This window comes from Myripristis murdjan, chromosome 2 (assembly GCF_902150065.1).
Source record: "Myripristis murdjan chromosome 2, fMyrMur1.1, whole genome shotgun sequence".
NCBI classification, from domain to species: Eukaryota; Metazoa; Chordata; class Actinopteri; order Holocentriformes; family Holocentridae; genus Myripristis; species Myripristis murdjan.
The window spans coordinates 11,516,943-11,540,850 of record NC_043981.1 but is presented as its reverse complement, the minus strand read 5'-3'; the positions used below and the strand labels follow the sequence as shown (position 1 = coordinate 11,540,850).

General features: G+C 44.5%; 1 protein-coding gene across 3 annotated transcripts in view; it reads left to right on the top strand.

The window, feature by feature from the left end:
• Nucleotides 1-8,985, top strand: part of nrp2a (neuropilin 2a) — an 80,816-nt gene extending 71,831 nt beyond the window's left edge. For 2 of the 3 annotated variants that reach the window (XM_030071755.1, XM_030071747.1), the window contains exons 16-18: nucleotides 519-551; nucleotides 5,865-5,927; nucleotides 7,475-8,985. In XM_030071755.1, coding sequence (XP_029927615.1) covers nucleotides 519-551; nucleotides 5,865-5,927; nucleotides 7,475-7,779 — 401 coding nt within the window. In that variant the 3' untranslated portion in view covers nucleotides 7,780-8,985. Of the gene's footprint in view, nucleotides 1-518; nucleotides 552-2,562; nucleotides 5,367-5,864; nucleotides 5,928-7,474 lie in introns of those variants that run through there. The other variant, XM_030071764.1, reaches the window with a different exon arrangement.
• Nucleotides 8,986-23,908: the final 14,923 nt, after the last annotated feature.

Sequence of the window (23,908 nt, the reverse complement as noted above, 5' to 3'; positions counted from 1 at the left end):
TCCCTCTCACACATACGTACATGCACACACACACACACACACACACACACCAGTTCTTTGTGTTTGCATTCCAGGCAATCAAACTGAAGGTTCTGCTCTGTGCATTCGCAGCAAGCCAGCAACCCCTACCCCTCTCCAGTTTAACTGGACTCCACAGATAAACAACTTGAAATGCCTGAACTTTGCGAAAGTACACACACACACACACACACACACACACACACACACAGCACACCGTCCCGAATTCCCAACTCACACAATGTGCACTCTTTGAAATTGCATTAAGGAACATAGTAAATGCCATAATTCATGCGAGTTATCTGAGGAATTAACTTGAACTTCCTCAGGAGGAGTTTGATAGTCTTGTGACATTTGTGTGGCATTTGGCTGACTTTTCCCTTGTACTTTGGAGTTATCTAAACATTTCTCTGTCTCTCTCCCACTCCCTGTCTCTCTCTCTCTCCCTCTCTCTATCTCGCTCGATCTCTCCCCCACTCTCCGTCTCTTTCCCCTCCCAGAACCCTTTGCAGCTTTCCCTCCCGACATGACAGGTGAGTTGGACTCTGTTATGATGTCACTTCCTCTCTGGTCTTGCTTTTCTGCCCGTTGGTCTGCACTCGCCTGGGAGTTTTGCTTGGTGGCACTAAGTTGTCTCAACCGCCAAAAACATCAGCTCAAAAAAAAAAAAAAAAAAAAAAAAATCAATCCATTACCAGCAAGGCTGAGGCTGAGTCTGCAAAGCTGTGTGTTGCCTGATTAATGAGGCCTCGTATATATTATTATTTTTTTTAATTTATTTATTTATTTATTGAAACAAGCGATTCTCAGCGCCATCCGCGGCATCTCGGCATCCCTAAACCAACCCTGAGCACCATGCCAAAATCGAGATTACAGAATTCATGAGTTCGGAATGTATTTTCTCAAACTTTGGAGATGCATTATTTTCTTTTTTTTTTTTTTTGCAATTTCTCGTCTTGTGTTAGCTTCACCTTGTCGGTCTCGGTGGAAACAAAAAAGATTAGTCTCCAAAGAGCAAACCCTGGCGTGCAAGGCAAGCTAAATCGAGCGCACCTCGCGGAGTCAGATATTTGAAAAGAGCTACACACTCTTCGGTTGCCTGACACAGCCCGGAGGGTTTTAAATAACTGTCTGCCTCATGAAAAATATTTAGAGCATCCTGGGGGACTGTATGAGATTGATGTTAGTGTTTTGGCATCTCATAATGTCTTCCAATAAGATAAGAGCTTGGCGGTTTTCTGTGTGAATGTGATGTGTGTGCACTTCTCCGGCTTTTCCTCCTCCTCCTCCGCCTTCACACACGCGCACACGGAGGGCCTCAATCCCCCCCCCCCCCCGACAAATGCGCACAAATTCATCCACTATCAGCACACACACGTGCACTATCACCACACACACGTACACGCATGTCCCCGGTGAAAAGTAATCAGATAGAGTGACTGAGCAGCGGCAAAGCACGGGTGTCTCTCTCCTCTCCCCCAACTCGGCTCTGTCTAATGAGTGTGTGCAGTGTGAAGTGGCAGGACCACGCACCATTTCCCCCCGTAATTATGTGACACGGTCCAAGAGCCAGGATGTATTCAGCCTTGCCTCGCTTTCCCTAGCTCGCCTTGACACTTTTTTCACTCTTACAAGTCTCCACAACAAGTTTGGATGGTAAATTTGGGCCTTTTTTTTTCTTAAAGCTAGTTTTTCAATTTCTTTAGGCTTCGTTTTTTCGCACAGCAGTGGCTTTCGGGAAGGTGGTTCGCTGGTTCTGACCGAGAATTTGAGAAGGGGGTTCAAGCCGGGGGGGCGGCAGCGTTAGAGGATCCGCGGAGATGGTTTCCAAGGAGACAGCTCCTGGCTTGGGGAGGGAGAGGGCTAGCCAGGAAGACTTGATGCATGAGAAAAGAGGAAAAAGCAAGAACAGAGGACAGGATAAATTATGTACTCAAAACAAATCTGCCAACCCGAGCCAGCTACATAACAAATCCCGCTCCAGCATCTTTTCAGAGACGGCTCTGGAACGCGAGATTCCCATGTGGCGTCCTCCTGATTCGTGCATGGTTCTGAGACTTTATCAGTGGGCTGTTTGTGACTTCCTGTGCCAGTGCAAAAACAGGAAGTAGACACTCCTTGATTCAATGTGTGTGGGTGCTTTATGACTAATTATTTTGGCTTCCGTTTCACACCAAGTCATTACATTAGAGCTTTGAAAATTTTAATTGCCCTGCATTTGATTGGATGACGCATTGGACTGATTTCAAACCAAATCTCTAGATGCTCTTGGTGTGAAAACTTGTCCTTGAACTGCAACTCAAGCTACATGAGAGAAAGTGGATGCATTTTGATTTTTTTGGCCTTGGAGATTTCATTTTTTTGCAACCGGCATGCTTGTGCATGCTCATATGAGGTGCACGCCTGCTGTTCCTATGATGAAGCGCCGAAGGGATAGAAAAGAGAGAATTGAATGTAGAGCATAAACAACAAAAGGCCTTGTCTCTGTGAAGTGGCGCTCCTCTCTTTTTCCCGCTGGCCAACTATTCTGTATCTCTCCACCAGGGGGAGGCCTTCCAGTCGGGAGTGAGCCCACAGTAGATACCCTGGCTGTGCCTCCCTTGCCCGTCCACTGGTATTACATTATGGCTGCCGGGGGCGCCCTCCTTCTCCTGGCGGTGGCCATCTTGGTCAGGGCCCTCTGTTGCTGCCGACAACACCTGGCCGCCAAGAAGAGCCAGCTGTCAGTGGCCTATCACAGCTCCTCCCAGTGCTTCCAGTATTCCCACTGGTCCTCCAGTATGGCCGCCCCAGGGGTGGAGCCAGTCCTGACTGTCAGGCTGGACAGCCGGGACCGACACCGTACCCTCTGCTGAATCAGAGCTAGGCGGGTTACGATTGGCAGAGCAGAGCCCCTCCCACTTTTGATGTCAGTGGCGGGATGTGTCACGATGCTGGAAGACTGACAGGACGTCCCACTCAACAAAACCCCTCCCTCTTTGCGATTACGGTAGCGAGGGTGATAATGACACAAGACACTGTCCTGGACTGCAAAGCGCAAAGTTGCCAAGAAACACTGCTGTCTTCTCTCTCTCTCTCTCTCTCTCTCTCTCTCTCTCTCTCTCTCTCTTTCTCTCTAATGGATGTAGCTTCGGTTGCTGTTTTCTTCTTTGTTCCATTAAGGAGTTTGCTGTTGACATTTTCACACTATGCTGCTCCCAATGAGAGGACTGAGTGAGTTATTTATCTGAACAGCTTGTTTCAGACCATTGAGTGCCGTCTGGCTCCACGTAACCCCCACAGTCCTCCTGGAATGACCCCAGCATGGACACTCTGTGTGGGCTGGAGAGGAGGCAGGAGGGAGGGAGGGGGGGCGGGGGGGAGTGGCGAGCTGGTTCCACTGTGAGAGCCAGCCAGAGCTGCCAAACCACAGGCTAAAACAAGACCCCAGAGACCTGAGGAGCTCTGCAGTGCTGCAAGAGAGCAGAAAACTGTTAGACCGGGAGGCATTCAGTGCGCGAGCTGTGGAAATGACCTGGAAAACCCCAGAAAATAAAGCTCTTGGAAACTCTGTACTACCAACGTGAGATTGCATCGATAGGAGAGTCCTATTCTGGCGGAGGGCTGTTTTTAAGAATGAGGAGGAACAAAAATGATCTTCCCATTGTCCTATTCAGCAGAGCATGTGCACATTTAAAAAACAAAAGAATGCAAATCCATCATACTTAGAGTCCTGCACCACAAATGGAGATAACTCAGTTCATTTGATTGAGCGCCGTGTCTTCTCCTGATAAAGGCATCAGTCAGTGATGGATGCAGCCGTCTTCAGTGTTTAGTGTTTCATCTTGATGCTCTGGCGTAATAAAGCACGTTGTTCCACTCCCATTAATGCTTCATACCACCCACTCCCTTTGTTCCCCATGTCTTCGAGCTGCCCAAATGAAAGCCATGCCGAGCCGAGCCGTGTTGTGTTCCTTAGTGTGAATATGTGCTTGTTGTTTTTAGGGTTGTAAATAGACACAGCTGTCTGCCATCGCCGCCTCCTCCCGTGATTTATACTCCTACAAATCCCACAATGCCGCGGGACCAGCTGGAAGCCATAAGCGCGGCGTTTTGTTGTTGTATGTGCACCCCTTGAGAGCGTTCCAAGAGGAGTTTATGAAAACCAGAGCAAGCAGAGCACCAGCTCACGGATGATGCTCCCCCTTTCGTGTCACGAGACGCGACGAAAAGGTCCCCGCCGGACCGCTTTCCAAAACAGACACAGAGAATGCACTAATCGCTAATATTTGTCCTTGTTTCGAAATGTGGAAAGGCAGATGCGGCAGAGATGTCTCCAAAGCGCGGACGAGGCGGAGCGATTGGCACCAGGCTCTCTCAAAAGTCGCTGCAGAGGTGGCGAGATTTGACACAAGCTCAATTTAACACCCCGGATTGAAAGAAATTGAGGTCCTCACTCGGTGGCTTAAAAAGGGCGTGCTTTCGTGATCTTTCACACCAGCAAAAATCCATCACCTTCTAACCCACAGCTCAGCAGAATGCACCTCTATTTGTTGCAACAATTTAGGAGTTGTACTTCTCTCTCCAGGGTAAAAAAAAAAAAAAAAAAATGTGTTTTTTGGCACACTCTCACAATGTGCTTTTAAATCAACTTGGGGAGAGGGATTGGACACCCCACCCTGTCCATCTTGACACCGTTACGCTCCAAGATCCTAATAGTTGTAATTAGTTAATGGACAGATAACATTTATTAAGGCTGCGGTAAGCACTTTTCTCTCCCATCCACCGCACCCTCACCGCCCAATCCGCTGCCAACTTCGGTTGCCCTGGAAACAGTATTAATAACGCCATTGGCCGTCAGAGACCTCCAGATCGAGAGGTGTGCCTTGCCAAGCAGCTACTCCCACTCCTGAATGCTTGCCAAACGCAGCGAGCGCAAACACACACACACACACACACACACACAAAGTGAAAAAAGAAAACTAAAGTGTAAGTACACTTGAGCTTTTGGGCTCGACTAAAGTGCTGCAGCCATCGCTTTCGTTTTACTGCACTTAAAATCTCGCAACTGGGATGTCGTTTTTTTTTTTTTTCTGTTGGCGTCACCTGGCAAAGCAAAGAGTCTCGCAGAGTGAAGAACCAGGTTGTAACACCTCGACTTATAAAGCTGAACATTTGTTGCCATTGGAGTTTCTTTGTTGGAATAATGTTTGATCACCTTATGCATCGCTCTTAAATCTCCACAGCGACGATGAGACGTGTAATTACGATGATTGTAATGATGGGTAACATTCATTATTTGCTGATGACATTTGCATCGTTATTCATGTGGAATGAACAGTCTTATGCCATCTGTATGCTATGTGTTGACCGTGTGTTTGAAAGGAATGTATCATAATGACCTTTCTCTATTAATAAAGTCATATTTTTCTATTACTCCAAGTGTGTGTGTGTGTGTGTGTGTGAGAGAGAGTGGAGGCCAAAACTCTCAACTAGTTAGGATTAGCATGAATGAATTTTAATTAATTTGCAATGTCTGACTGGGTTTGTGGGTTTGGTATGCTAATGTATTATCAATACAGGCCAAGTACTTGAGTGGTCCAGCTAACTCACCAGCACTGCCACCAGTAATTCATTATCCCTGTTAGTACGACAAAGTTATTAAATCCTGCCGTGACGCAGGCCGTGGCAGCACAAGCAGCCTGGAACACGAGCCGGCAGAAGTGAAAGCCGTGCAAACATCTGATTTAACCGTACTTACATTTCCGTTTTCGTTGCCACCTGGGATTCTGATTCTGCTGTTGAACACTGGTGAGGTGCCCAAGTGGCTTTGAACTAACGGTGTTTGCTGTGCTCCTCTCTGACAGACAAGAGGCCTGTCGAATTCGGAGACAGTCGACTTTACAATGGCAGAGACTCGCCCGGTGAAGGTAAGGCATGAGGAAACTAAGCAGATCAAAGGCACCGGTGTCATTAGCTGCATTTACACGGACTCTAATAATCCACGAATAATCAGAATAATAGCCCTGTTAGAGTAAAAATGCCTCACGTAGCCAGCTCAATCAGCGGAGACTGGCTCGATTGGACCCGATCGGAGGGAGTTTTCAGTCAGGTTGAAAGGGCTTGTGTACGCCTTTGATAATCCATTCAACAAGAAAATGTTAGTGTCTAATTTTCCAGAAGGGACAGAAACACGGCTGCAGCAGAGCCGGTCTGTGGCTGATACCACTTTTTTTTTTTTTTTTTTTTTTGTTAAAAAGGTTAAATCTCTAAAGGATTGTTGAACGCCTCCACGGTCGAAAAGGCTCAAAACCACGAGTCGTTGAAGAAAGCGTTTGAAAAGATGAACGAAACTGGAATCCACCTATTTTCTACCAGTTCAAAGAGCGCTGGGAAAGCGTGAAGGCTGCCTGTTACAAGGTTAGACGTCAAAACAGCCAAAGTGGTTCCAAGCCAGCCAGATTAGATGCTTCTCAGTAGGAGGAGCAGCTGGAATCTCTGATCAGAATGATTTCAATCAGGCTGAAGAATTATTGTCCGTGTAACCGCGGTTGATGTAAGAGTCCTAAACACCGGTTAGTCACACGCTGCAGGAAGAATTTAACCATTTTCTTCGGGATGTACATATTTATCTGTCCAGCCATAAGCTTGCCTTCCCTGCCACCATCCCTTTCTCCATGATCAGCTTTTGGACTTTCCTCTCCCTTTCTTTGCACTTTTTCCATTTAAACATCTTCTGTATTTTTCATGTGTCGACTGGATGTGTCTGAAAACATCATTATTTTGGCCCTAATTAGCCCCATAATGGGCTATCGGTTCACATCCAGGCTTCGCATGCACTGGCATGTTAGCTTGACCTTTTCTTAAGTAAACGCTCATATCTCATAACTATAGGTAGCTTGTATATGTGTATGTGTGTGTATATGTATGTGTATGTATGTGTATGTGTATATACAGGGTGACCAAAAAAACGGGAATCTTTGAAGTGCGTATTGGCAGACATGAGCAAGTGGCAGCACAATTTTTAAAAAATGAATATTCCATCATTGTTTCTTAAATGGCATGTTTTAAGGTTGTTGTTTGTTGATGTTTAAAAGTTCCCGTTTTTTTGTGTCACCCTGTATATATACATGTATGTATGTGTATGCAGGTGTATGTGTATATATGTATATATGACATATTTTTAATGGTAATTTAAAGGTAAAGCACTGTATAATGTATTTCTTCACATTTTCGTTTTTTTTTATTTTTTTTATTTATTATTTCTAATTTCATTTCTTATGTGGACTATGTGTCTGAATAAAGATTCATTAATATGTATTCCCCATTTGGAACATGTCCTTGCAACTGATCTTGAAGAGGAAGTCTTTAACTTTTCAACGCAGATCTCTGTCAACATGACCCACCAAACAATCCCAAAATATTTCATTCTCGATTTTCTCATCCATCTTCCCGCCTCCCTTGCTTCTCGCCACAGGTTTCCAGGTCATCGAGTGCAACACGGCGTCCACGTCCTCCGACCCGCCGGTGACCCGGGTTTCGGAGAAGGACAACTCGTGGCTGTACACCCTGGACCCCATCCTGGTCACCATCATCGTCATGAGCTCCCTGGGCGTCCTGCTCGGGGCGGTGTGCGCCGGCCTCCTGCTCTACTGCACCTGCTCCTACAGCGGCCTGTCGTCGCGCTCCTCCACCACGCTGGAGAACTACAACTTCGAACTGTACGACGGCCTCAAGCACAAGGTCAAGCTCAACCAACAGCGCTGCTGCACCGAGGCGTGAGGAGGCGAACGGAGACAACAAAAAAAACAAAGCGAGTGCAAGAGAGAGAGAGAGAGAGAGAGATACAGCCATTTTGTGAAAACCTCTCACTATTTTCTTCATTTCCAGTTCACTTTAGTGTCAGTTTACTTCCTCGCTGGTGCCAATCCCCGACAGACAGACGATGAGAAAGCCACTTTTTAGCTCGAATGCGAACTCTTCCCCTGTTTCACTCAAAGTGGCACAGTCCAGGGGTCGGTGGATTCTCTTGTCAAAGAACCAATGAGGGGAAAGACTGGGGTCACCCAGGTGGATCGTTCCATTGCGGGGGTTTTGTTAGGCCTCAAAAAAAGAAGAAAAAAAAACAAAACAACATAAATATCTACACATATCAGCTACAAAATTCCTGCTCCACCAAAAGAGAACTGTTTATAAGTACATCATAGATTTGTAAGAGGTCTAGTTTTGAAACTGGATACTGTAAGCTACACATCCTGAGTCAGAGAACACATTGTTTTGGAAAGGTGGTAGGTTAGGAACGTGCTTAGAAAGCGTCTTTTTTGATCACACGTGAACACAGTGGCCTAGAACTTAGCTCCTTTGTGTGGACCATTGGGTTTTTTTTTTTTTTTTTTTTTGTTCTGTTGTAGACTCTGCTACCTATCAGCCTCAGTTATCCTCTTAGTTCCTGACAGTCTGTGGTATTTTTAGTCACCGACGTCCCTCGAGTTTGTCTCTTTTTCTGTTCAATGTTTTGGTTCTGGCCCATTGCCAGTCTGTGAAGGCTGATAAGTAGAAAAAAACGAGGGAGGAAAGTGTGTGTGTGTGTGTTGAGGGTGGGTGGTGGGTGGGAGGGGGGGGGGGAGCAGTGTATCTCAACATGTTCTGTTAACGATAGAGAGAGTTATTGTTAGATTTAGTTCCAGACTGTTGTTACTGGTTCCTGTCAGAGAGAAGGTCATGTTTACATTGCGGTTAATAGTGAAAGGTCAAGGAGCTTTTTGGTCGGTGCAACCTATGGATTGCTGGGTAAGGGCAGAGACTTAAAAATCACCGCGGACACTGAAACAAAGAGGGGGAGAGAGAAGACGAGTGACTGACGGGAGCACTAAAAACCCTCTCACTTCCTGCAGGGGACGACGTTCTTTGTCTGCTTCGCGAGGACAGAAATAAATGGGATTTTCAAAAAAAAAAAAAACGACAAAAAAAAAAAAAAAAAAAAAAAAATCAAATGCACAACCAGAAACAGCTCCACTGAGTCGACTGACTGTCTCGCCCGGACACACAACAAGCCTTAAAGTCTAAACTGTTGGTGGAAATGCTGAAGGGACGTTTGAGGAAAACGCGCTGAGAGAGAAGAGGAACCTCACCTTTGTCTCTTTTGTACATGTGGACCTAAAAAGCCATGACTTAAAAGGGACTGTCTTGCTCCCCCCCCCCTTCCCTCCCCTCCCCTGACTTTAACTGGCGAATTGTGACTTATTTTCTCAAGTTCTTTTTTTTTATTTTACTGTATTTTTATTTTCACTCGCACAAGAAGGCGGGGCTTTCGTTACAACAGTTTGAGCCAATCAGAAAGGGTCTTGTCTTGCACGCTCCAACTGGACTTGAAAGCCATGTGAAGGAGAGGGACAGAGGAAAAAGTCTTATTTACCCCCCCCTCCCCAACCACCTCCCCCTTTGAACATCCATGTCCACACACACACACATATACATGCACACACTCATTTACACACTTTGACAGGATACGAGTGCTCGTTCTCAAGCGTACCTGCAGCGTCCGTCACGTTCATCAACATTCCCATGTACATACGCTTTCAGATGTATATACAGAACATGCACACACACACACATAAACACACACTTAACACACATAATCCCGAGACTGAGTGGCACTTCAGCTTTCATTTCGACAAACGAAGGGAACGACGGCTGCGGCTGAGAAGCCCAAGGTAAACATATGTGTGGCACGCGGCTATGAAGTGAAAACCCCTTGATCCAACATTACACACGCATAAGCACGACATTCCATGTCACCCACAATCACTCGACACACACGCGCACACACACACACACACACACACCCTCCCTCTCCTCTGAGGCCCGCATCACTGGACCCCCACTGACTCTCTTCCAAGTGCCTTGGAGCCTCTGGGATCCAGCTTGCCTTTTGGAGCCGGTTATCAGACAGAAATGTGACATTGACAGTGACAGTGATAGCGCCCCCGTCTGCCTGGGAGGACCAAACACAAATAAAAGGACAGGAAACCCCCTCCGCCCCCCGCCCCCCTTCGCACTGCTCGGACTGCTGTTGTTGTTGTTTTAAAGGGGGCTTTGTACAGAAATGCTCTTTTTATGATTGTTATTATAATTATTGTTATGATTATTTAATAAAGGATTTATACCATGCTAAGGCACGAGCTGGCCAAGGTTTTCTTCCTGTAACAGCGGTGTGTTAAAGTTCAACTGATGTGTGTCTTGCCATTTTACAAGGTGATTATCCACATTCCTGCTGCACAGATAAACATGTCCGGCGCAATTACTCCCAAACTCCACTGAAAACTTAATGCCAAACTTTTCGTTTTAAAACACAGAAAGAATACACCCAGGCAGGCGCACGCACACACACAGTCATGTTCTCTTTCCTACACACTCATGCACACACACACACACACAAGCATAATGCTGTGTTGTCAGCCTGCTACAGTTGGCCTCTAATCTCCCCATGATGTCCCATTAGTCTGGACCTCTGGTGGCCCTCATTTAGGAGTTCCAACATCAAAGCTTTGAAGTGCCCAGGCGTCCCAGCCACACACACACACACACACACACACACAGACACACACACAGTCGCACACATGCAATTACTCCGCTCCTCTTTTTACTCAGCTTGCTAAGTCTCCCACACACGGTTCCATTTATCCACATAAGCTTTCTTCACCTAAATGCAAACCCTGTTCGCAAACACAGCACAGGGTTTTAGATCTGAGACGCGATACATCTTGGGGTTTTCATGGGCGTCTGCTGTAAGGGAGCCAGAGAGGTCCAAAATGTACGCAGCGGGCGGACGGCGCAAAGAGCTGATGTCACATTTCTCGGCCTGTGTGTGTTCCCCCTCGGTGAAACACACTGACATCGCAGCCTGTTAATGGTGGCGTGGCTCTCCTCAGCCTTACGTCGGGATTGAGCGGGGCCTGCAGCACAGGTAGCACATTACCCGCCGCACAAAGCAGAACGACATGTGTTGTTGCCGCTCGGCAGCGATGGCGGCGGCTGTTAGCGTTCTCCAGTCCGTGACATAACGGGCCAATTACCATCTCCGAAAAAACACAGACAATCCCCAGTCCACCGGAGGAGCGCGATGCCATCTGCTCGCAGGTTTGATTGATCCCGACAGAACAGTCACGACCACATCACACGAATGAACGTCGACGGGAAATTACCAAAGGAGCCAGATTGTCATTGTTCCATACCGCCTCTTGTTTTCGCAACCAAATTATTCTTTACTTCTTTTTTTTTTTTCTCCCAGTGAGTGAGTGTGTGTGTTACCCAAATGTTGTTTTTCTAGCTTTTTTTTTTATCAGTGTGTAATGGTACACTCCGCAGGGGCCCTTTCCTTTAGCCATCAGATCAGAGACTTGTGTTGCTTCTGAAGCCGAGGCGGCCTTCAAAGAAAAAGCTCTGGCGCCCTGTAAGTCGATCGGGCCAGATTGCGGAGGGAGCCCGTTTAAGGGTCGCGCAACAGGAAGTGGCTGAAATACACAGCTAATTAATCTGGGGATTATGTAATCGAGATGGAAAAGAGGGCAAACAGGCCGGGCATTAGTCATCACGGTTGCCACCTCCCGTGTGTTAAAATATGCAACGCTCTTATGTGGTTTTCTAACTCAAACACTTAATTTTTCAGTTTTTTAACAGCACACAGACCACGCCGATACATGTTAAGGTGGACTTTGGTTGGACAGTTTGTGACAAAATCAGATGAAACACAATAAGACACAACAGAACACAGTAGATAAAGTGTGTGTATTCTAACTCAGAAACCACAGGTGAGCGAGAACCACAGAGGAATAGAGTAGAATAGAATCGAATGGAATGCAATTGATTTTCTCTCTCAGGGGTTTCGAGTTGAGACGGTAAGACTTTCTTCTCCTCCATCTCTGTCTTTTCTTCCTCTACCCCTTCTTTCCTCCTCCTCTTCCACTCTCTCTCCTCTTCTTCCTCCTCCTCTTCCTCCCCCCACCATCAGTGACAGTGTGAAGAAGAGAAACCACCTTGAGACTAAGCCCTGCCTCGCTTTCAACAGCATCCAACGCGCTGTCACCGGCTGCACCAGCCGCGCAAAAGCACGTGCACCAGGCGAAACTGACAGATGCACGCTCACACATATAGATAGATTTCATGCACACACACACACACACACACATACATACACATACACACACATATGCAGCATTGCTGTCACACACCCACCCCCCCTATCCCAGTTGCCTTCCTGGGATGGGGGCCCAGATTGTCTTGCTGGGCCTGCCAGCGGTTCAAAGCACCTATATGGGTCAGAGTGGGGAGGGTGTGTGAGTGTGTGTGTGTGTGTGTAGGATGGAAGGGGGCTCTGTGGCAACTTGCCTGCCAACGACGCCAGTCCCAGTGACAACAAATGCCAAACTCTTGTATAAACACCAGGCAGACCATCACTTCCCTTCCTCCGTGACATTATCATCTCCGCACCTCCAGAGGATACTGCCTCTGAAAACAAATACAGGGAGGAAATGATTGCAAGGAGAAAAAAGTCTATTCAGAGCACAAAACTAGGCCGCAGTTTTCGCTGTTGTGAAGCCGCACAGAGGAAATTAACTTGATAAACAGATACTGAGTGTAATTTAAGGCCATTTTGTGCCATATCATCCAGGGAGGACATTATTGGCCGCGCCGCCTGTAGTTTTGTTTGTGCCTGGATGCTTCTCCCTACAGGCCAACAGCGAAGGACTGACACTGTGGACTCAATTTCCCTAAAGGAACTCGGTGTTGACATTTTCTTTGAACCAGCAGAGTCACAACAAACGGGGCGCCCCCGTAGCTCACCGGGTAAGAGCGCCCACCATGTGTTAAGGCTGTCCTGATGCTGAGTCCTGGGTTTGAATCCGACCTCAGGCCATTTGCTGCACGTCATCCCCTCCCTGCCCCCCTGCCCAGCCCGTCTCTCTCCACTGTGACTGTCAAATAAAGCAGAAATGGCAAAACACAATAAAAAGAATCACCACAAATTACACCTTTAAAAGATATAATGGCAGTTCTGTTGCACCTAAGGCCATGAAAAGGGCAAGCATTTCCTCATAAGTCTGTATTTGCTGTTGTCATACTGTGGCAGGTGATCCAACAACACCACCACTTGTGGCTGGTGCAGGCATTTATTTTTTTCCCTAGGATGGCAAAGTCTTTTTTTACATTTTAATATCATTTGTGACACCTGTGTTTACCTGCTATTCATGTCAAAATGGCTGCTGTGAGTCAGCGTGTCCATCCATGAGTGACATCCAGGTAGAGCCACACAAGTAAGATGTAATTTCATCTAGTTTATCATTTGATATGCATGTTTGGCATGTATGTATGGATGTGTAGGGATGGGGTCAGAGTTATGGAGCATCACTAAACTGCATAAAGGATGTTATGTGGGCAAATGTCATCAGACACTAAGAGACCCATGGAGGTTCATGCTTGTGTACATGCATATAAACACACACACACACACAGAATGGGAAATATTAGAGTGCAAGTTGTTTGGCTGCAGTGATTCAAGCTGCAGTGGCGGTCCAGCTTCAATTAGCCTTGCCTGGTCTTGTTTCTTCCCCAACTGACTGTCTTTTTCTTGGTTGGCACTGAGATTTGGACACTTACTACTGGTTAGAAAGCATGCGCTTTAATTGGCACTCAGGTGTTCCCGGTAACCCCTATTATGCAGCGACCTGTCTGATTGGAGGACAGCAGAGTAAAAAAGACAAAGCCAAGGTGGAAGTGGTTGTTCCAGGAGGCAGAAAAGGCAAGTGGTGAGATGTCTTTTTCCAAGCATCCAGGAGCAGCTGCCATTGCCGGGACCAGAGGTGAAGCACATATTGAGGCGTCACAGGGCGAGTGGCTATTCTTATTAGACTATCATTATCTACTGAAACGGGATGTGTTTGCTCAAATACATGGGTCCATTTCATCAGTTTGCTCCTGGTTTAACTATGAGATAGCATAGTCTTGTCTTTAGGGTGTACGTTAGATATATTGAGGCCATGACTTGTCATCCTGATTGCCTCTTTATGTAAGACAGGCTGTCACATCATCACATGGCAGGCTGACATTTGGCAAACCTTCTTTGGAGAATATTACTTAAGTCTCAAAATGAGTCCACTCCCCAACTCCCAATCCACAAAGAAACAATGAAATGTCATTTTTAAAACTGGAAATAGTGAACAGTGTCTTGATACATCCAGCATGAAGGATTAACTGCTGAACCCACTTTTAAACCTTTTAAAAAAAAAGGCACAAATCGCAGCTCGAGTTACTGTCAGTAGATGATCAGAGCGGCACTCGGCTTGTTCTGGGAACTTTAACAAGTCTGAGCCCTTGGACCTGAGAGAAAAACAGCTAAAAATGTTGCTGCCAACCCACCGAGTTAAAGAAGAGCTGTTAGTGGAGCAATCACACATGGCAGGTTTTTAGAATATTAATATTCTCAGAAGAAAAAAAAAAAAACACACATCTCAAAGCTTAAGCAACAATCAATTCACTGCCGGCAATATAAACAATTTGTTACTCTGAATGTGTCAAATGATTTCAACAGGTTTTTCGTCGTCGCATAGAGTTGCCAAGCCAGTTATTATTTTGAATAAGTGCGTCAATAAGAGAATGGAAAAACAAAGTTGTATTTCATGAAAAGCGGTAATCAATGCACAATGACAAATGTCACGCTTTTCGACAATGCAGCCGAGGCAGACTTTGAGAAACAAGCAAATAAACAGTTGCGCCGAACACAAGGCTCATCGTGATTCAGACTCGCTGTCATTAGAGAGGACGAGCGAGGGGGGAAAATAAGAAAGAGAGAATCATCTGAATGCCTTTGTCTGTTTTGTAAGGCGTGGAGTCCAACCCCAATTTTGTTTGCGGAGTAATTGAAATGGCCTTCTCATAACTTTCTCCCCAAATTATGGCCCTTTCATTCCGGATTCCATTGAGGCGATAATCAAATTCAATTGCTCTTGGAGACCCATCTGTTCCAAAATAATTGACGAGTCTACCCCTCAAAAAAAAAAAAAAAAAAAAAAAAAAAAAAACAACCTCCCGAGTCTCCTCAGCTCGGCTCATAAATCTCTTCATCTGAATCAAATTAGCTCCACGAGTAACGTGTGTTTACGAAGTGGCTTTGTGAAAATACCCAGCGCATTTTCTGTTTGCTTGTAGTTGGACTCTGCAGTGCGGTGCAGGCAGTAAATGAAAAAGGTGGGTAAACAGTGACCTGCAGGCGGTGAGCATTATTGATTTATGTATTCTTTTGCCTTTAAACGGTTTGACCCTCATGTAACTTACATCAGTTTGGTGCCACTTGCTGTGTTAAGATATACAACACATTAAAAAAAAAAAAATAAATAAAAAAATAACACTGGCCTCTTTTTGTAACCGCTCGCTTTCTTGAAACAGAACACAACACTGATTTCCATTATGGCATGAAATTGTGCCTGTCAGTCAGCGACTCTTACTTCTGTTTCTTTGTTGTTGATTTTTAGCTTGTTTCTACGTCTTGATCGTCAGGCGGGGTGTGAGGAAACGTGACCCCCCAGTGAGGTAGAGTGTGTGTCAGCGAGGGCAGCGTGGATTTGAGGCCCCAAGAGGGAAAAAAGCTCTCTGTATTCGGTTTATACGGAATAGAGCTGTGTGTGTATTCTTGCTCCTTTCAGTGGGTTGCTGTTGATGGTGTGGGCTATATTTTATGCTTTGTAGGAGGTAAAGGGAGTGTGTGTGTGTGTATGTGTGAGTGTGTGTATGTGTGTGTGTGTGTGTAATGTGGTGACATCCCTCTCTTTGAGATAGTTCTGTACCATGGTGCTCTGAGTAACTGCACCCAGGAGAAAGCGGATTTACAGCCTCATTCAACTGTGCTGAGCTCCAGTTAAACATCATTCAAACCGCCGCCCTGGCAATCTCTCTCTCTCTCTCTCTCCTTCTCTCTCCTTCTCTCTCACCACACAACCATATGCATGCTTATAATCCCTCGCACACCCATACATAAAAAAAAAACATCATATAGCGCTTTGACAGATAATCGCGTGCATATGTGCACGCACGCACATGCAAGCGCACCCTCTCTTGCTGAGTGATGGTGTGGAAATAGAGTCATGGGACATTGGTGAAAGGTATTTGGAGGAGGTGATTTATCTCCAGGCATTCCTCTCATTTTTCCGCGTGGTATTGTTTTTCGCGTGAATTATGATAGCGCTCCGATATCATGGAAGTGAATCTCATATAGAGGCATGGGCTTGAAACCGCCGTGCACCCACAAGCTTCTGCATACACACACACACACACATAAACCCACATTCAGAAACATCCATATAAAATGCAGTGAAGATTTGCAAGGGCAAACATTTCAGCGGCAGAATAATAAAAAAAAAAAAGGGAGAAAATACACTCAACTCCCAAATCATTTTTGCTCTTGACAAATGAACCAATTGTTCTGCGTGTAACAATACAGAACAAATAGGGAAAAGGGGCCCTGCTCAATTTGCTTATCAGTCCCTCTCAAGCTACACTTTGGGCCCTTTGAGACATAACAGCATCGTGCCACTGGGACACTAGCGGGGAGTCGAGTAAACACATCTTAGCAGAATAAGCAAGCCATACAAAAGGCCTTCCTCCCATGACCGAGGCCACACACAAAGACGCGCTGCTGCAAGTTTCCATAAATACACTGGGAAGAACAACAAATAACTGGCCCGAATCGGCTTGTCAACCGGCAAATACTGCTGTAAATATCAAATCAATATCCGTCCTTTATTTTTGAAACTGTTTGGCCAATGGCGTCATCATGGGATTATTTGTAACAGTAATAAGCCTCAGAGGACGGAACCCCAAGGAGCGAACGCCACCTGCCCTATCCTCCACACACGCCTACCTGGGAGGGAAAAACAAGTGCGTGGTTGTGTGTGCATGCTCACACATATGCACGAATGTGTGCCTGTGCATGCACGCGGGCGGTGGGGGGGGGTGCGCTTTTGTGTGCATGTGTGTGTCTGCTCGTATTACAGTCAGTGTGTTTGTGCTGAGCAGGATTCAGTCCCATGTGTGCTCCTATCCAGGTTTTTTGGTTACGGGCCCGCCTCCCTCACCTTTAGTTGTTATGGAAACAAGAGAGACTGCAAGAATAGCATTAGCATGGATCTTGTATGTTAGCCCCAGAGAGCAGAGCATGCTAAACACGGCAAGTTCAACAGGTCAACCTATAGCACCTCTCCCCCTAAGCCAAGAATGAGGAAATGCCTCCCTACTTTTTTTTTTTTTTGTTTTTTGTTTTTTTTTATGAGTGGATTGCTTCCCAGAATTATTGCACAAGTGAACATACCAAAGATTTCTGAAAATTATGCGCATATAAACTCACATCTGCAGTGCTTTTCAGCCTTTCTAAGGTGTTTTTCCTGGCAATTTGTGTCCACAATATGATTTTTTTGAACCTGATATTTTCACACAGCTTCGAGAGAATATGAGCCTCGGTGCTGCCGAGTGCTGTCCCCCCGCTGAGTTTTGACAGGTGACGCTGTCGCAAAACTTTGAGAGTTCCCATTAGAAAGAAAAAAGCCTGTAACTCATGAATATGAAATCAGTGTTGTCTCCAGCGTGTATGAGCCTGGCTGCTTTCAGCTGAAATTAATGCATATATGTTTGCATACAGTATGTGTCCCTATCAGGGTGTGTATGCATTTTTATGTGCATGCTTCCCTTTACAGGTTTGTATGTTTCCTTTCCACCCATCTACCCACATGCACAATAGCTTGTGCTGTTCAGTAGGTAGCCCCTGACACTGAACACACAGCACCTCTGGCATGGCGCTGTGTCTGAGAGCATCCGTTCTTCATCAGGAAAGAAGACGTTTCCAGTATTCCCACGCCCCCCAACCAAATAAATAACCAGCCCTTGCTTGACACCAGTGAGAGTCCTTGTCTCCAGATGCTGTGCCTGTCTTGCATCTATCCGCAAGGCTTCCAACCTCCCCGCTTTCTCCCCCTCCCCCTCCTCCTCCTCCTCCTCCCCTTCCATAACCACACCACAGCCTGGAGGAGAGGAACACTACCTGCATATGATCACACAAACATGCGCACACTCACCCACACACACGTACACGTAGGCCAATGCATGCACGTAGCCATGATGGATGGCCTTCCCCTCTCTGTAATGCACAAACGCATTATCCGTCACCCTCCAGCCCAAGGGGGGGAAAGAGATGCTCTTTTAAAATTGACACTCCTCTCCCTGGCAGCCTCCCCAGCAAGCTGTGTGGAAGTCAACCTGACTGGGGAGCTACTCATGCAGGAAGGTGCCCCCTCCTTAATCCTCCTTGGCTGGGGTAGGGGAGGTCGGCGCGGGGGTTTCATAGCAGCACTTCCAGTTCATTTAATACTTCTCACTTCATAGTTCATTATTCACAGTCATTTGGGATAAATCACGCTAAGTGGGCATGGGCGCCTGATGGTGGGGCTTTGTTCACGTTGGGAGTGCTCTGTAAGTGTGTGCATATCAGAAGGCTGCACAGGTTTGCCAGTGCCCTCATATTTTAATATCCGATTTCTCCCATCAGTAAGATAAACATATTCATTATTTTCCAGCTGCAATATTTAATCCTGTTCATTTCAGTTTAAATGAATGAAAGTGCAGTCGGAGCTCCAGTTATATCAAAATAGCTGCTCAACCGCACAAACGTTTTGTTTTGGGTTTTTTTTTGTCCCACAATAGCCTGCACACTGCTCTCCAGTAGTTTACAATAGAGTAGCCTACACACCTAATTCTGTAGCTGTTACATGTAGCACCTATAAGGGATTAATGTTAATACTACAAGACAATAATTAAGATGGACCAGTAGGTCGGGAGCATCTGCAAAAAATTTTCAGCACAACAATGACATCATTGATTGGATCTGCGAATTAAGACATTACAGCCGATCACACAAATTGCATAAAATGCAAAATATCAGCCGATCCAATATAGCCGATCAGATCGGTGGAAAGCCTAGAATCTGGTACCAGACAGTCAACACTGATAATATTGAAGAAACAGATTGTGTTTCTATATTGTATGTTTTATTTTATTTCTTTGGTTATTGTTGTTATTCCATTCAAGAGCCGGCATAATTTTGCATTTAAATCTGGTCTCAGCGTCTCATTTAAACATTCCACTTTGCTCCTGTAGTCGAACCTACTGGTCCATTTCAATTATTGTCTTGTAGTATAAACATCAATCCTTTATAGGTGCTACATACAGTATCGTTCTCCAGTAAATCTCTCTATATTTCTTATGTAGGGCCGAATGTTAGGGCTGGTTTAAAGGCTATTTGTTGAGTCTGTTATTAGGCATTAGGGTGGAGATCTGCGCTCTACTGGGTCCACTCTGGTAGTCGGTCAGTTCGTTCCTGCAGGTGTGCATGTGTGCACCGCAGCCACAAAAAGTGATTTCTTTGATGTTGCTGTTGTCCCAAAGTGTTTGCAGACAACTGCAATTTTACTGCCAGGCCATATTTGTTATTTGTCATTTGTTTGACTATTTGTACCACAAAGCATATTAATAATATATTTAGGTTTGGTGCATTTTTATCTATGTTTTAATTATCTGAAATTTCAGCAGTCCGAGATACCATTACTCCTGACAGGTTCAGAAAATCAAGGTTTGACCGTATTCTATTTGTAGGATAATGCAGAGATGATCAAACTACCGTCTCACCTTTTCCCCATGTGGGTTAGGTCTTTGTACACCGTAGTTTCCATCATCACAGATATAAATAAAGATTACCTTGGCTAGGAAAGCTTTTTTCATTGACCCAAAACACACACTGAGGCCAGCAAAAATGAGGATTTAAGGTTATGTCCTTATTGCTAAGTTGTACGCTGTGAGAGTTGAGGGAGTTCACCTGCCAGCTGGTGTTTGCTGGAGTGGGTTGGATCACTTAAGGTGGAGATATGTGCTAGATGTGTGAAGACATGTGGTTCTAGGCTATTTGATATTGTCTATTGCTGTAGGCTAATAGTTTTTGTTTATGTTTGTCACCGCCTCATTTGCTCAATTCTTATTTATAATCTTTTTATCTTTGCTGTAAATCTAGGCTATTATTTTGTGCTGCTGCATTACATTTTCCCCATTGGGATCGTAATGCTCCATCTAATCTAATAGTGTGCCAAATAAAGTCTTTCACAATAATGCAATCAAAAGACACAAACAATATACTGTAGACCAACACCATAAGGTAATATCTGCAGTTTTGTACTAATAAATAGTTTTAGCACCACAACCCAAAACAACAGCCAAGGAATACAGCAAATTTTCTGATGGAAAGTATGTAAAACAAAACAACATAATATGCAATGGAATGATTTTTATTCGAACTATTTACAATAATACAGAGAGAAGAAGAGCAAAGAGACTAAAAGAGGCTACTAACTAAGGTTAATTTTCTCCTTGGTGGTCTCTCAGTTGGCAGTGGAACCATGTGAGTCTGTCGAAACACACCAGGAGAAGTTTCAGATTTGGAAAACTTGTTGATGACTGTCCTTCAGAGAGTCGTGCCTCAGCAGGCAGCAGGTTTAGAGGCTCTGGATTCACATCAATCAATCAATCAATGAAGAGAAACGTTCACTTTCAGACTCTTTGAGGTCCATTGGTCCTGGACTTTCAGGAACAGGAATGTCCTCAGCGTGGAGGAACTCATCGTAGGAGACTCCGTGGAAGATTGTCAGTTTGGAAAAAAAAAAAAAACAGTGCAAACAGGTTAGGTCTGAGACAAGGCTATGAATGATTTATCATTTTGTAAATTTTACTATTATATTTCTAAATGCATTATGTTTCCAGTGTTTCTCTTGCATAAATATACGTATTTGAGCAGAAAATGTGTTGGTGAACTCAAACTACCATAATTCTTTGCTCCTGTGACAGTGCATGATGTTTGTCAGACAGTCTGTATCTGTGACTGGACAGGTAATGACTGAAATGTAGCCTGAGTGCCAGCATCTGGGAAACACTGCCTCAGTAAATCCAAGATAATTTAGTTGAGTTAAATATGAAACATGCCTGTCAGGTTTTTGTGGGAGAGCTGAACCTTGGCTGCTTTTGCTGAGTCTGTCGAAACACACCAGGAGGAATTTCAGATTTGGGAAACTTATTGTTGACTGTCCTTCAGAGAGTCGTGCCTCAGCAGGCAGCAGGTTTGCCGGCAGTGAAATCTGGTAACACTGCAGGTTCAGAGGCTCTGGATTCACATCAACAGTGTCATTGTCAATCAATGAAGAGAAACGTTCACTTTCAGACTCTCTGAGGTCCTTTGGTCCTGGACTTTCAGGAACAGGAATGTCCTCAGCGTGGAGGAACTCATGGTAGGAGACTCTGTGGAAGATTGTCAGTTTGAGAAAAAAACAAAAAACAAACCAAAAAAAAAGTGCAAACAGGTCTGAGACAAGGCTTTGAATGATTGATCATTTTGTAAATGTTAATATTTTTCTAAATGCATTATGTTTTCAGTGTCTCTCATGCACAGATATATTTGAGCAGAAAATGTATTGGTGAACTCAAACTACTACTCTAACTTAACTTTCTTTTTTGCTCCTCAGGAAGTGGAGCATCAGTAGGTTGTGGATTTTGATGTGGTGGGATCTGGTGAGTCAGTGGGCTTAGGCTGTGAAACCACAGCAGGAATGTTGCTGTTCAGAAAGGGAAAACGGATCTTGGACAAATCTGGGTACTTCTTGTTGGGGGTCTGTCCCATGTCCAGTGGAGCCTCAGGAGGTGAAGGGTCCACTGGTCCTGGACGTTCAGCAGGAGAATTGTCCCCAGATTGAAGGAGCTCATGGTGGGAGACTCTGTGGAAGAGAGAGTTGGTGAACTCAAACTACCATAATTCTTTGCTCCTGTGACAGTGCATGATGTTTGTCAACCTGTATCTGTGACTGGACAGGTAATGACTCTGTCTCCTCTGGCAGACACTGCCTCAGTAAATCTAAGATAATTTAGTTTAGTCAATATGAAACGTACCTGCCAGGCTTTTCTGGGCGAACTGAACCTTAGCTGCTTTTGCAGACATCTTCCCCATATTCTTTTTGAGATGCAGCAGCACCTTGTACGGGTTCCATCCATTTTCCTTTAAGTAGGAGAAGATTTCATTATTCAGAGATTTTCATGAACTTTTTGTAGCGAGCTCTCGGTTACCAAAGAGTCAACGTGAAATATTATTTTTAAATTGATAATGAATTGAATTGCATGTTTCCTCTTGAACTAACTAGCTAACAGAGTATGGCAGATTGTCAGTGGCCTACCTTTCCACAAGGAACTTCAGTCAAGCGTTTGCCTAATCGAGGCCCTCTCATGCATTTACAATCTGTGCGAAATTAAACAAAACACCATCAGACACACAGCACAGTTTTCAGGATAATCTACACACACAACTGAAATTCTCATGGAAATAATAAAGAATTTTAAGTTAAGATGTTTTCATATTGGATACAAGATTTCAGAGAGAATTGTATCTATCGTTTGATGGAAAAAAATAAGGAGTATTACTTATCTTAGACTTTTCTAGCCCACTTCTGTTATCAGCTGGCAGGTTAACAGAAATGTTGTCATCATTTCCTTTTTGCTCCTGAGGAAGTGGAGCATCAGTAGGTGTAAAAAGGCATCGGTTTACTGAGCACCAAACTTGTGACCTCTTAAAGATGACTGAATGAATAAACCCTTAGGTGCTGATTCTATGATTGTCTCTACACTCTCCACAGGCTGTCCAGTAAGAACAGGAATGATGTTGATGGCTTAGTAAATCCAAGTCACACACACTCTCATTGAGATGCCACTCATTTATTGTTGGAAGTTGAAGTACGCTAACGCGCGCGCGTGTGTGTGTGGTTTCTACGATAAAGAAATAAACAGAAATGCACAGACATTAATTATGTGCAGTGGAAATAAACATTACCAGAAGGCATGAAATACACAATGTCATAATAATGCTATGTAATCGTAAACAACACAAAGTGAATGAATAAGGAGATTATAATCCTCCTAACTGTAAGGGATTATCAACAACAATAACCTCTCAGCTCAGAAAGGTGCATATATATATATACTACACTGGTATAATGCATATAAAGGGCGAGTCAAGAAGTGCGTGACGGTCCCTTATGGACGCATCGGCACTCTCACCACGCTACTTGAATAATGATACCTGATGCCACAGCGGTGCGTCACTAGTCAATATAAACAACATCGTCAGGAATCATATACATTATTAGGATGACAATAAAGGAATCTTCAACAGTTGACCAACGTGCATGACACAGTACAGCACTATAATCTACTATTGTATGTTAATTGCTGAATAATAAGTCGAATTAAGAATAACAACAGAACAATAGATTATTACTCACATTCTCATGGACGCACAGATTTTAATGAACTGTTCTGTATTTGTTAATGTAATGTGGCTTGTATGGTATTTCAGGGTCACAATGACCTTGGTAGAACAAACCCTCAAGCAAATGCCTGCTCCATTAACAAAAGACCTGTATCTAGAAAATCTTATCACTAAAAACAATAAATAATAAATGTAATTGATAGCTGATAATTTATCATGATTCAAATGTAGTGCAAGTGAGGTTTCAGTCCATTTAGGCTTCAAAGACAGTTGTAGTTTACAGTATAAAACAAAATATTTCAAAGAAAAACAGGTGTTGTATGCACAAAGCGATGTTGCATTTTATTTAAACTTTTCAAATGGATCACACCAAATACAGTCCTCGTTCTTCTCAAACATATATCAAAAAGTTCATCATAATATTACCATGACCAATAAACAAAGATAAAGTCATTTTGCTATACAAGAAAGACTTGTGGCTCTGTTGTTACTGATTGATTACTGATTGTCAACTTATTT